The 12459-nt window shown below is 42.9% G+C and overlaps 1 protein-coding gene across 1 annotated transcript in view; it reads left to right on the forward strand.

The window, feature by feature from the left end:
- Positions 1–4824: 4824 nt before the first annotated feature.
- Positions 4825–12459, forward strand: part of Chmp4c (charged multivesicular body protein 4C) — a 34379-nt gene continuing 26744 nt past the window's right edge. Inside the window, exon 1 of the mRNA XM_028887569.2 lies at positions 4825–5139. Within this exon, the coding sequence (XP_028743402.2) occupies positions 4830–5139 (310 nt within the window). The 5' untranslated portion in view covers positions 4825–4829. The remainder of the gene's footprint in view (positions 5140–12459) is intronic.

The raw sequence follows: 12459 nt of genomic DNA on the forward strand, positions 1-12459 counted from the left end.
TTGCCATCTTAACCATGCTAAATCATCTTGAACAAGATCATTCTTTTGAACAACAGCCTTCTTATTAGCTGAGATCAATCGAGATTAGAAAATGAAAAATACTCCAGACACTGAGAACTTTTTTATGAAACCACATTTGTAGGATGAATATTGAATGAAGATTAATGTGTTATTTTCAGCTTCTAAATCATTGATTTACAAATTTCTTTTCTACATCTCGCTGCTGGATTAAACACTAATGTATGCGTGGATGGTTTACTTGCTGGCACGCATTATCTTTCTCCCACTGAATTTATATATTAATGGAAGGGAATGACTTTTAATTTTAAATGTGCTTTGCTTTGCATACCACATATGGTTCTAAAAGTGCTACACTTTACACTGGGTGAAATAGTTTTCTGTTGAATTATAAATCATTGACTAGATTCTTCATTTTAACTATTGATTGATTTTTATCTCTTTGGATAAAATACGGGGCCCTTAGTGCGTGTATAGACCCCATGTGATCTGAACTCTGTGAGCCTTTGAAGGAAATCTCACCAATCCTTTACTATGAACTTCCTTCAAACTCTAATACTACAGATTGGCAATATTTCCACATATTGTGTATAATGTATATTGTATTATAATTCTCTTTAACATTCTTCCATATCATAATACAAATACTACTTTCTTAATTGTTTGTCTTCCCTTAACAAGAATGTAGGCTACAAAAATACACTCAAGGAGTTGTAGAGCTTGTTCAGTGATGAAGAATACTTATTGCGCCGGGTGGTGGTGGTACACACCTTTAATCCAAGCACTTGGGAGGCAGAGGCAAGTGGATCTTTGTGAGTTCGAGGCCAGCCTAGTCCACAGAATGAGTTGCAGAACAGTCAAGACTACATGGAGAAACTCTGTCTCAAAAACAACAACAAAACACACACACACACACACACACACACACACACACACAGAGAGAGAGACAGACAGACAGACAGAGAGAGACAGAGAGAGAGAGAGAGAGAGAGAGAGAGAGAGAGAGAGAGAGAGAGAGAGAGAGAGTACTTATTGCTTGTCTAAGTTAGGGTTAATATTGTGTGATGAAAGACCATGACTGTCTTAGTTAGGTTTACTTACTATTGCTATGATGAAGGTGATTCTTAAAAAAAGAGAGCATCTAATTGGGGCTATCTTACAGTTCATAGGTTTACTTCATTATCAACGTGGCAGGAAACATGGCAAACACAGGCAGACATTGTGCTGGAGAGAAAACTGAGAGTTCTACAGTAGGATCTGAAGGCAGCAGGAAGAGAGAGGGAGACATTGGGCCTGGCTGAACATTTAAAACTTCAAAATTCATTCTCAGTGACGCACTCCCTCCAACTAAGCCAACCTACTCCAAGGCCACACCACTTATTCCCTGTCAAGTAGCACCACTCCCTAATGACCAAGCATTCAGATCTATGAGCCTACGGGAGCCATTCTTATTCAAACCACCACAGTTACCAAAAGCAACTTGGGGAGGAAAAGATTTGCCTTACATACCCTGAGTCATAACTAATTGAGGGAAGTCAAGGCAGGAACTCAAATGAAGGCAGTGTTGCTTACTGGCTTGATCCTCATGGCTTGCTCAGCCTGCTTTCTTCCCTAATCCAGGACCACCAGCCCAGGGATGGCACCACCCACATGGGCTGAGCCCTCCTATATTAATCGTTTATTAAGAAAAATGCCCGACAAGCCCACATACAACCCAACCTTATGGAGGCATTTCCTCAACTGAGGTTCCCTTCTCTCAGATGACTCTAGTTTGTGTCAAGTTGACATAAAACTAGTCAGCACAGAGTTCTATCATGAGGACCAGAGTTAGGATTCCAGCATACAAATTGAGTGATTTACAAACACTTGTAAACTCCAGCTCCAAAGGATCTGACTCTCTTCTGGCCTTTCTCCCAGCATGCACACCTGCATACACACTCAGAGATAATAACAATACAAATAAATCCTTAAAAAATCCACTCAAGAAAAATGATGACTAAACAGATAAAGACATTTCTTTTACTGGGGCATTAATTTCCTTGTGCAAATTTTGGCGACTTCTATTCATTTTTCAAATTACAGATTATTTTTCACCTTTTCTCCCAACCTCTTCTTTGATTTCTTGACAATATCTGTTTTCTCGATTATTTGTTTTCATAATCTACAGATTTCTCCTAAAAAACTGTTAGAGCTTTCCTTTACCAATTTGTTTAATTTCTGGGTTCTCTCCTAAGCTATAAGCTCTGTAAAAATAGAAAATAATTCTGTTTGTTCTTAATTATATCCCCTAATATCTATACCACAGTAGAGGAATATAGAGATGGTCTGTGTGTATCTGATAGATGAAAATGTGGATGAGAGCTGGTTACATAGCTCATTATCCTTTTGGTTCCCATGTTCTGACTGTTCAATGTTCTCTCAGAACCACTACCAACAAAAAAATATGCAATTGGTAAACCACCGGATAATGTTTTAATATACCAGATACATTTCTATTTAAGTGTACATGTACTCAATAATGCTTATAGTATCCATTACTTTTTTAACTCAAAAATTTTTGAGACTTTCATATATGAGTACTGTATTTTCATCATTTCCAGCCCCCAACTTCTCCTGCGTCCCCTCAACTCCCTCTCAAGTTCATGACCATATATGTGTGTGTATGTATGTATACATACATATACATAGCCATGTGTGTATATATGTATATACACATACATGTATATGTATATATACATACACATACATATAAATGCTGAGATCATTTAGTGTTGCTTGTATGTATATGTATTTAGAGCTGGCCAATTGGGATTGGCTAACCCTCACCCCAGATGAAGCTCTACACGCTATTAATAGTTGCCAAGAGAAGGGTCAGTCTTTTCCATGGGTGAGCCCCCGATAGCATCTATTACTTTCAAGGCCTCATAACAACCCCTTCTTTCCCTTCATTTCACATTATAATTAATCAAACGCTTAGTGAATTTCTCTTTTGGATCAACTGGGGGTGCTGTATTTATAATGAAAAGAACATAATCTTACTATGTAGCCTAGGTTAGCTTGCTTGGACTATAGGAGCACACCACCAGACTTCACTGGGAAAACCAAAGAGTGAAGATTTAAGCCTGAACCAGCTCTTCCATTTTGACAGTCTGTGTGAATTTGGCCAATTCACACTCAGTTACCAATTGACTCTAAGGTACTTCATTTATTGGAGAAAAATAAACTATTTTTCATCCTTAGATGTGTGGTCTTGAGGAAGCTTCACAAAGGTACTTTTGTTTAGTTAAGTATGCATTAACAATTTTTTTTAAAGCTGTTTCCAATAAACCCACAGAAATAGCTATTTTCTCAAGTTTATCTACAGATGAAGGATCATGCGTATGGTATGTGTGAACACAGTGGGTGCTCAAAAGATTACAACTGTCACTACAAACTTTAAAAGGTGAGTCCCTAACCAGCTTGATTTTCCAACATCTTAGCCTTAGAAGACAGCCAAGAAAGGTGAGGTCAAGTGACCAGCAGTGGGAACAGCTGCATGATAAAATGTGATCAAGGAAACAAGTCTGGAAAAAATGTTCTAGGGGCTTTTAGATAATTAACAAAGATACCGGAACATTTGGATACATACCAAATTAGAGCAAAATGTATGTTACTAATTATAATGCTTTAGATAGACAGTAGGAAATGATAGGGGCTTGTGGCTATTATAGTTAGTTCCTGTGTGTGTGTGTGTGTGTGATACTAGTAAATCCCAATGTTGAAGTTTTTGCCAATTTTCTGCTAGACTCACCAATGTTGGATGAAAATGGATTAATTTGCTGTGATGGCATGCAACACTGGCTTACTGTTCTTAGACATCAAGGTGAATTCGTCAATGATGGATGCTGTCTTTAGCAGTAGTCTGTTTATGATCACATATAGACTCTGATGAGTCCTTGAAAGCCAGAGCATAGACTAACTGCCATGGGCCATTTCTTGGCAGTGCACTTCAGACAGGTTTTCAGTTGTATTCTAGCATTTGCCCAAAGACTTTGCTTGCTCCCCTGCACCCCCAAGAGGTGGGGTGACAAAATGACCATGGAGTAAAGATGATATTTTCTCCAAGTATTTTCTACTTTCTGTTACTTGGATATTTATGGAAATGTGATTGACAAAGGTCCAAACACAAGAGTAGCCCCATTTAAGGTTCAGATACACAACAATGACACTGTAAGCTTGGCATTCCTAATTACAGAGGTGATACGACCACCACGCGCATACAAAAGTCCTGCCATTAAGAAAAGAGGTGGCCGCCATCTTCCACCCACTTGAACTCTTGTGGAGGTCATCTGATCCCAAAGGGTAGTCAAGTACACATCAGTCTGTCTGATCGCACAAATGCAGAGCCTATCAGAGCAAGTCCAGCCTCTTCTGTGCCCACACCTTCACGATGGGATAGGTCAGTGTCCTGGACGTGACACACTTAGAGGAACGTGACAGAAGATTCTTGGTAAGACAGAGACTAGAGACAGGAACACTGAACTCTCTCACACTCTCAAAAAAGCACTTTGCATATCCAGGTGGGCCCCCTGCACTCAGGCCCACAGCCTTTCAGGCCCGGTCAGAGGCCCTTGGAACGTGGATTTGCTTTTTCTCCAAGCCATTTTTTTTTTCTCAGCAGTCGCTCCTGGATGTGTCGCTAGCGAGGATAAAACAGTCCCTCACTTCTGGCCAACTTTTCTCGGCTCCCTGACTCCCAGAGGGCTGTGGCGCCGGCCGCCCTGCCTCCTCCCGGGTGGCCATCCGAGGGCGGGGCCGAGGCGGGCCAGGAAATGCCCGGGAGTGGGTGTCACCTGCCGAAACAACTTGTTGACTCCCAGGAGCACGGCCAGCTCAGTGCGCGGCTCACCTGTCCCCAGCGCGCAGGGCCGCTCGCCCCCCACTGCCCAGCCATGAGCAAGTTGGGCAAGTTGTTCAGAGGGACCCGTTCCTCCCGGGCCCGCGCCGCTCCCAGCCCCCAGGAGGCCCTGGCCCGCCTCCGGGAGACCGAGGAGATGCTGGCCAAGAAGCAGGAGTACCTGGAGAACCGAATCCAGAGGGAGCTCGCCCTAGCCAAGAAGCACGGCTCCCAGAACAAACGAGGTAGGCTGCGCCCCAGGCCAGGCCGCTCTCACCCACTCCTGCCCTGGGGACCATCTCCAGCTAGGCGCCTGTGTCCCCCTAGGCCATCTGGCTTGCCTTTCGAGGAACTGACCTGCCCCCCAGGCCCCGGTGATTGAGACACCTAAGCCAGGCACCTGCCAGGCAGGCATTATGCTCAGCTCCAAAAATCCCAGTAATCTCGATGAGCAACATTTGTATGTAATATTTAAATGACTTAAATCAATCTATGATGAACCTGAAATCAAAACTTTAAAGTCGGGATGAATATTGCTGATCATTTTCTCTTGTCTTGGGCTCATGTCTTGGGTTTTAATGGTACTTCTTTATTAAAACTCTTTTTTTTTTAATGTGATGGTTTGCTCATTGTCATTTTGTGTATTTTTTTGGAGTTTTAAAAATATTGCATCCAAAGGAAGTTTAACTTGTGACTGCGTTTTCTGGATCCCCTTGGGTTTTACCCTTGGTTTCCCACTTTCTAGCCTGGCTATGTTGACTATACATATCAATTTTCTCTTGTATGTTTATATTCAAGTCACACATGCAGCTTATGTGTAAATAAACCTCTGGGGAAGCATGTTCTAATATACTCTGGTTTATCTTGTTCCTCTGCTATTGAAAACTTCAGTTGTCTGTTGTGCAGTCCAATCTTAAAAAAAAACACCAACAACAAAACAACAGAGTCAAGAATTAAATATTAAGTTTCCTATCACTGGCTGTTAGTCCACACAAAGGACTTTGAGCCAATAATGACTGTTGGTGAGGCTGTCACACCTTGAACCTTTTGCTCCATGTCAGAGTTCGCTGGTTTGTTCAGCATAGTGCTCTGTGTAGGAACAGGCCTGGCCAGCACCTGGGTGTTCATAAAAACCCAGGGAGGAAGGGAAGTGATTTGCTCTTAATATCCGGTTGGTGGAGGACCCTGCACTCGAAGTGGCAATGACCGCTTCCCTATAGCTCTGAACAGTTGTGACCCCATGTCTGGCTTCTTTACCATATCCGTGGTTTGGGGGAAGTAGAGAACCCCCCCCCTCCTCCCCATGCCCATCCTCTGCTCTCCATCTTTTTCCTCTGTGGTCTTGGGGGATCCCAAGAACAGAACCCAGTGCCTCATGCATGCCAGGCAAGTGCTCTACCCTTGGGCCACACCCCCAGTCCAGGTTAGTCACAGGGAAGCCTTGGGAAGAATTAGCTCATCCTTGTGATGCCTCTTTGGTTCAGCGCAGGAAAGCAGTGATGCCTCAGGGAGCTGAGCTTGAAAACTCCACCCTCATAAGAGTGGGCCTGATACTCAAGCTCTTGTTACCTGCGATGGAAAGGCCAAGTTTCATTCTTCTCTGTTATTGCCTGTGACTTTTGCCACAGTGCAGTACGGCTTAGAGCTAAGGACTGGTTTCTATTTTTATTCCATGTTGAAAAATATTTTGGGAACTTACTCGGCGGCACTTGCTAAACAGAGACCATGCCATTATGGCTGGCTAAAAAGTCAGTGGTCACGCTGTGACTCCACCCTTCCTCTTAGTTGGTTGTGCACTCCTAGGACTTGCTTAGTGTCTGTCAGAGCGCAGACACCTTGCCGTTTATTTGGAACTCTGTGTCCCTTTGTTTCCAGTGGTAACTCAGTGAATATCTATTTAATAATATGGGAAGTTGAACATCTGCTTCTAGGAATTTGTAAAAATTGTGAATTTGCTTATGGAGGATGAAATGTAACATAATATGGATCATATAGAATGTGATGTAACATAATATAGGTTATATTGGCTTCCAGAGATGCTCTTCTAAAGTGTATCACATGATAAACAAGGACAGAACGTTTGAAGGGAATGCTGAGTACCAATCCAGCTTCCTTACATTAGGGAAGTTATAGATGCTCTTGTGAGCAAGTAATTCATTGGAGACAAAATTGATTTATCATTGAGATTTGTGAGTTCACTGATGTTAGACTGAGCCTGGGCCCCAATGTCTCTGGGATTAAGCAGAGGCTGGCTTCCATGAGACCATCTTTAATATAAAGCTATGGGATGAATTCAGCCACAAGTCTGTGCATTAGAAGCACCATCAACATATTGTGTCTCCCAAATAAACCAGCTCACTTTCCAGACACGCAGCCATTCCCTTCCATTAGCCACTAGGAATACTTTCAGACGTATAGGAAAATAAGATGCTGCGACACTGAGTGCTGAAAGGTCCCCGTGCTGCACAGTGACTGCTAGACCAGCTGTAATTTGCACTACCATCAGAGAGATACAGTGTGTTTTTTTGTGGAAGCTTTGCTTCTATAGCTAGCCACCTAATGTGTCAGCATCCTAGCTGAATGGCCAGGGAGCATGACATCAGAAACACAAGTTCTCCAGTGATGAATGTCTCTACACCATCAGAAGCTTTGGCAGCATTGTGAGTACCCGAAGGGAGCTTAGTATTACTGGTGAGATGAGTAACATCTATTTGTTTTATCTATCTATCTATCTATCTATCTATCTATCTATCTATCTATCTATCTACCTATCTATCTATCTATCTTCTATCTATTTGAGACTTGGAATTCTCTATGCAACAGTTTAGACAATAAGTCAACCCAGGGCAGACGTCTCTGAAGCCCAAGCTCTGAACTACAAGCCAAATAATCTGTATAATAAGACCCATATGAACTTCCTTAAGAAGCTAACTCAGGGTGCTAATGAGGCCCCGTGAGGAGCTCCTCACAGGTTTCTTCTGGAGTAAGCAGAGGGCGGGCATGGGAAGTAGATGTTTCTCATTCAGGTTTATGAATAACAACAGAAGGGAAATAGGAAGAAAAGAGTCCCTCCAATTTACCAGCTCTTTGAATATTAAATTATAAGTCCTTAAGTTTAGTGGACATCAGTGTAGTTCTAGACTGGCCTTGAACTCAAAGAGATCAGCCTGGCCCTGCCCTCCAAGTTCTGGGATTAAAGGCATGCATCACCACTCCTGGCTAGTTTTTAAATAGGCATAATACATGTTAGAAGATGTGTGGGTTTACTACAATTGTCTAGGGGATACTTTTCAGTCCCCCAGGTTTGAACAGGTGATGGAAAACTTTCGAACCCATAAGTAAATATCAGCATGGTTCCTGTTTGATCTCAAATCAGCCATAGTGTCTGGTCCCTGGATGAGGTAGATTCTGATGGGATGTTACTCCCATAGGGCACATTCTGGGGACTGTCACTGCTTTGCCTCAGTATTTTAATCATGGTGTACTGGAGCACCCAAAAGGACAAAGTTAGGGCTACACTGATCTTATAAATCAGATAGACAAATTGCTTTGCCAATTTACTGCTGGATATTTGTTTAATATACTACATGCAGATCTGTTTTTTCCTGAAAACTGGTTGAGTTATAACTGGCAGTGAGGACATGCAGAAGTAGCTAACTCTGACCTCTGACCTCACACTTCTTTAGAGGTTATCATTGCCATGTATCAGAAAGTGTGACTATGCACATACAACCAAAAGTGCTCTGCGGCCCCTGGGATATCATGATAGTCAAGGACCTCATGGTCCCAAAGAGTAAAGAGTTGGGACAAGATTTATAATTTAATTAAAAACTTTAGGAGGCCAGAGAGGTTTAAATGCAGTTTATTCAGATTACGGGAACTCTTGCTTTGTGGCTAGTGATCTGTTTTGGGCAAATCAGACTTATTATACATAACTTAATTCTTTGCCTACTTCTTTGCCATGTCACCCAGAGCAATGTTTCATCCTGTCTGTCTATTGAAGTCACCTGAACACTGGAGTCTTGGCCCTAGGGATTCAGAACTAACTGCTTGGAATGGGCTCAGGTATCAGGTTTTCAAAAAAGGGCTTCCAGCTGATGCTGCCCTAATGCATAGTTCTGGGTGGGAAATCTCAGTCCATTGTAATTTTCTAATGTGAATGAGGGGGAAATTTCTGTCTTTCTCCCCAGCTTTCTGGACTTTTCCCATCCCAGGACCCAAGGACAATGAGTATTTGTATGCTTCCTTGAGACAGGACAAGCAAGCTAACTCTTGGTGCTCCAGGCTGGTGGCCTCCAAAGCTGAAGTGCGTGGTATCTCAGCATACTTCAAAGCCCTGCTGACATGTTGGCTTGGCAATACCCTTGGAGGTGTCTGTTCTTATTTCTTCTTAAGGTCTGTTTTATATCATCCCAGATAGATGGCTGGGCATTCTGCTAAAATACAATATTCCAGTTTAATTGTTATAACGTGACAGAGAGTATTTGGTGTTGGAGTTCAGAGCCTGGGCTTTAGAGCAGTCAGCCCTGCTTAGATACAGTCCCCACTGTAACTTGCAGCTTTAATGTCCCCAGACCAGGCAGCTGACCTGTCTAGTTCCTTCTCATATGACAGTGATGTCACAGACACTCAGAGCTGTGTGGATGAGGACATCACTGGGTAAAGCATCATCAGTCCCCAGTCTGTAGCAACTTTTTAAAGTTGAAATTGCCTTAAATCTTGTCCTCCAGAATAGCATTGGCTAAAGCTCCATATTATTTATATATTTGAGGACAGTAGTCACTTCTCCAAGTCTCCCTTGCCTCAACTTCCCCATTTTCATTCCCTTGAAGACCTTTCTTGTGCTAGGGCTGGCTTACTATGCTGGGCCTAGAGAGAGGCTGGTGTAATGCCTGGGACAGGGTACTGTGACCCTCGCAGTGAGTGCTGCCCTGGCTTGATGACTTTGTGGCTCCTTCTCCTGACTAGGCCTGGCCCTGCTGCTTATCTTGTCCTGGGCCCCAAATCACACGTTTGCAGCAGGAACTCCAAGTATGTAATTATGTGAGATGGTGTGGGTCCACGTGAGGGTTATCTGTAGGCCATAAACATTGAGTGTGCTGATACAGTCAAGACAAGGTAAGCGGATTTGGGCAAAACCACGCTGGTGGCATTTTTACATGATTCCAATGAAATATGGTGCTGGAGCCTTTGGCTCTCCTCTTCAGGGGTCTGTTTGGGGAAATGAGTCTGCAAATGAGTCCTCTGTGGAAACAAGCTATTTCACTTTGGAGCCTGGGCTGTGAATGGACAAGGTTGACTTTTCTGTTGGAATCCGGATGCAGACTAGTGTACTGGGATTGTATCCATATGGAGTGGGACTGTGTACCCAGGCCACTCTTATCTCAGTGGGAGGAGCCGCCTGTACTGTTGATTTAACTTTGTGGTGTAGTTGTCTTTGCCAAATTCTCCCACCCCAGACACTGGGGACTTTGGTGTAGAGAGAGCTACCAAGCAGTCAGCTGGTTGAATGCCAGTCCTGTGAGGGCAAACGCACACAGAGCTCAGGTAAAGTGAGACGGCCATAGACTGCAGGACCATGGAGAAAGCCTCCTGGGAGAGGTAGCTTACCTGATGACCTCCTTTCTGAAGAGAAAGCATGGGACTCTTTGACCATAGCATTTGTACCCTGTCCGGATGCTTACCAAAGTGCTCACTCCCAGATACCCGGGGAGATCCCACACTGAACTTGGAGCACAGCCAGCGACTCTGATCTCCACTAAACTTAGGAAGCTGTGGCTTGTTATTCCACGAGCCACTAAACTGGGGGGACTAACTGCTATTGTTTTCTCCTGTTGTTTCTCCTGTTGTCATTCAGAAGCCTGGATGAGAACCATCTACTTCCCATCCCCTCCGTTTAGTTTACTCCAGAAGAAACATTTGAGGAGCTCCTCAGGGGACCTCATTAGCTTCTAGTAGAAGAGATAGCTTCTAAAGGAAGTTCATACTGTTCTTATGATTTACTATTATTATTATTAATTGTACAAATGAGTAGGTTTCACTGTCTCATTTCTATATACCTATATACATTTATACACAGAAATCAATTTTAATGATCCCATCCTCTTTTTTTCCCCTATTCCCTCCCCAGTTTCTCTCCCCATCCCTAATAGTCCCATTTCTACTTTCAATTCATTTGTTTTGTTTCCATATATGAGTGAAAACATGAGATACTTGTTTTTCTGTGTGTGGCTTATTTTGCTTAATATGAAATCTTTTAGAACAGTCCATTTGCTTGCATTCAAGAGCATTTCACCTTTCTGTATGGCCACAATCTCTGGTGTATACATTGTTGTTTATATTTAGAATCTTCCCCAAAGGTCACAGGGTAAAGGGGGCCCAGTTTAGCAATGTGCAAGGTGGGCTTTGGATTTTTTTTTATCATTAGTTCTTTGACCTTCTCTGTGGATGGATCTACTGTGGGGCATCATTTGATTGGCTGTTGGAAGAGAATAGAAACTCAGCATGTGGGGCATCATTGAAGAGTGTGGATCCTTGGGGCTGTGCACTTGGGAGTTCTGTCTTGTCCTCTGTACCTCTCCCCTCATTCCCCTGCTCATTGGTTGTCATGAAGTGATCAGACTTAGGTCACCGGCCCCTCTGCCATAATGGCCAGCCTTGCTGCAGGCCCTAAGTAATGGAGACTGTGGACCATAGTCTGAAATTATGAGCTACAGACTCCTTTCCTCCTTCAGGTTGATTTTCTCAGGTATTCTTATCACAGTGATGGAATGTCGACTGGCACATTATGCACACTACATTTTCTCTATCTATTAGACCAATGGTGGGCATCTATGGTGGGCATCTATGTTGACTCCATGCTTGGCTTGTGTGAGTAGTGTCTGGTTCTCATGGTTCTAGGACTCCCTTAGATTATGGAAGTTCTCAGATTTATTCCGTACTCATTACCATCAACCATTATCACATGTTGTTTTCCTGCCTTTTTCTTATCTGATTGGTTTGTGCTACTGTCAGTATGCCAGCTCCTGGAGAAAAATGTAACTAGAACATTAATCAGTATCCATGCAAGGTATTGCTTTCCAATCAACTGCCCCCTCTCTTCTTCAAAATAAATTGATGGAAAATAAAAAAAAAAAAAGAAAAACCTCCCCTTCTTACCCCAGAAGCTCCACTTGGACATTCTCCCTGCCATGGGCTAACCTCAGGAATCTACACTAAGCTAAGAACTCCACCCACATAAGCTGTTATTTAAAAACCTGTAACTTTCCCTTCTCTCCATGTCCCTCTGGTCCCAGACAAGGACTCTATGAAACTTTCATGCTCAACCACTTGCTTAGGTACTGTGCAGCATGGAGTGAACCAGGTTTTTTGTTTTTTGTTTTTATTGTTGTTTGTTTTCTTGGTTGTTCCTTAAATGTTTGTTGTTGTTTTTGTTTGCTTGTTTTTCTGGAGTAGATAGAGGGTTTCACATGACTGTAAGGGAGAGAACCAACTTGCAAAAGTTGTGGTCTGACTTCTACAATACACCCATAGAATGTGTGTGTGCCCACATTTACATATCACAC

Source organism: Peromyscus leucopus, chromosome 2, assembly GCF_004664715.2.
Source record: "Peromyscus leucopus breed LL Stock chromosome 2, UCI_PerLeu_2.1, whole genome shotgun sequence".
NCBI lineage: Eukaryota > Metazoa > Chordata > Mammalia > Rodentia > Cricetidae > Peromyscus > Peromyscus leucopus.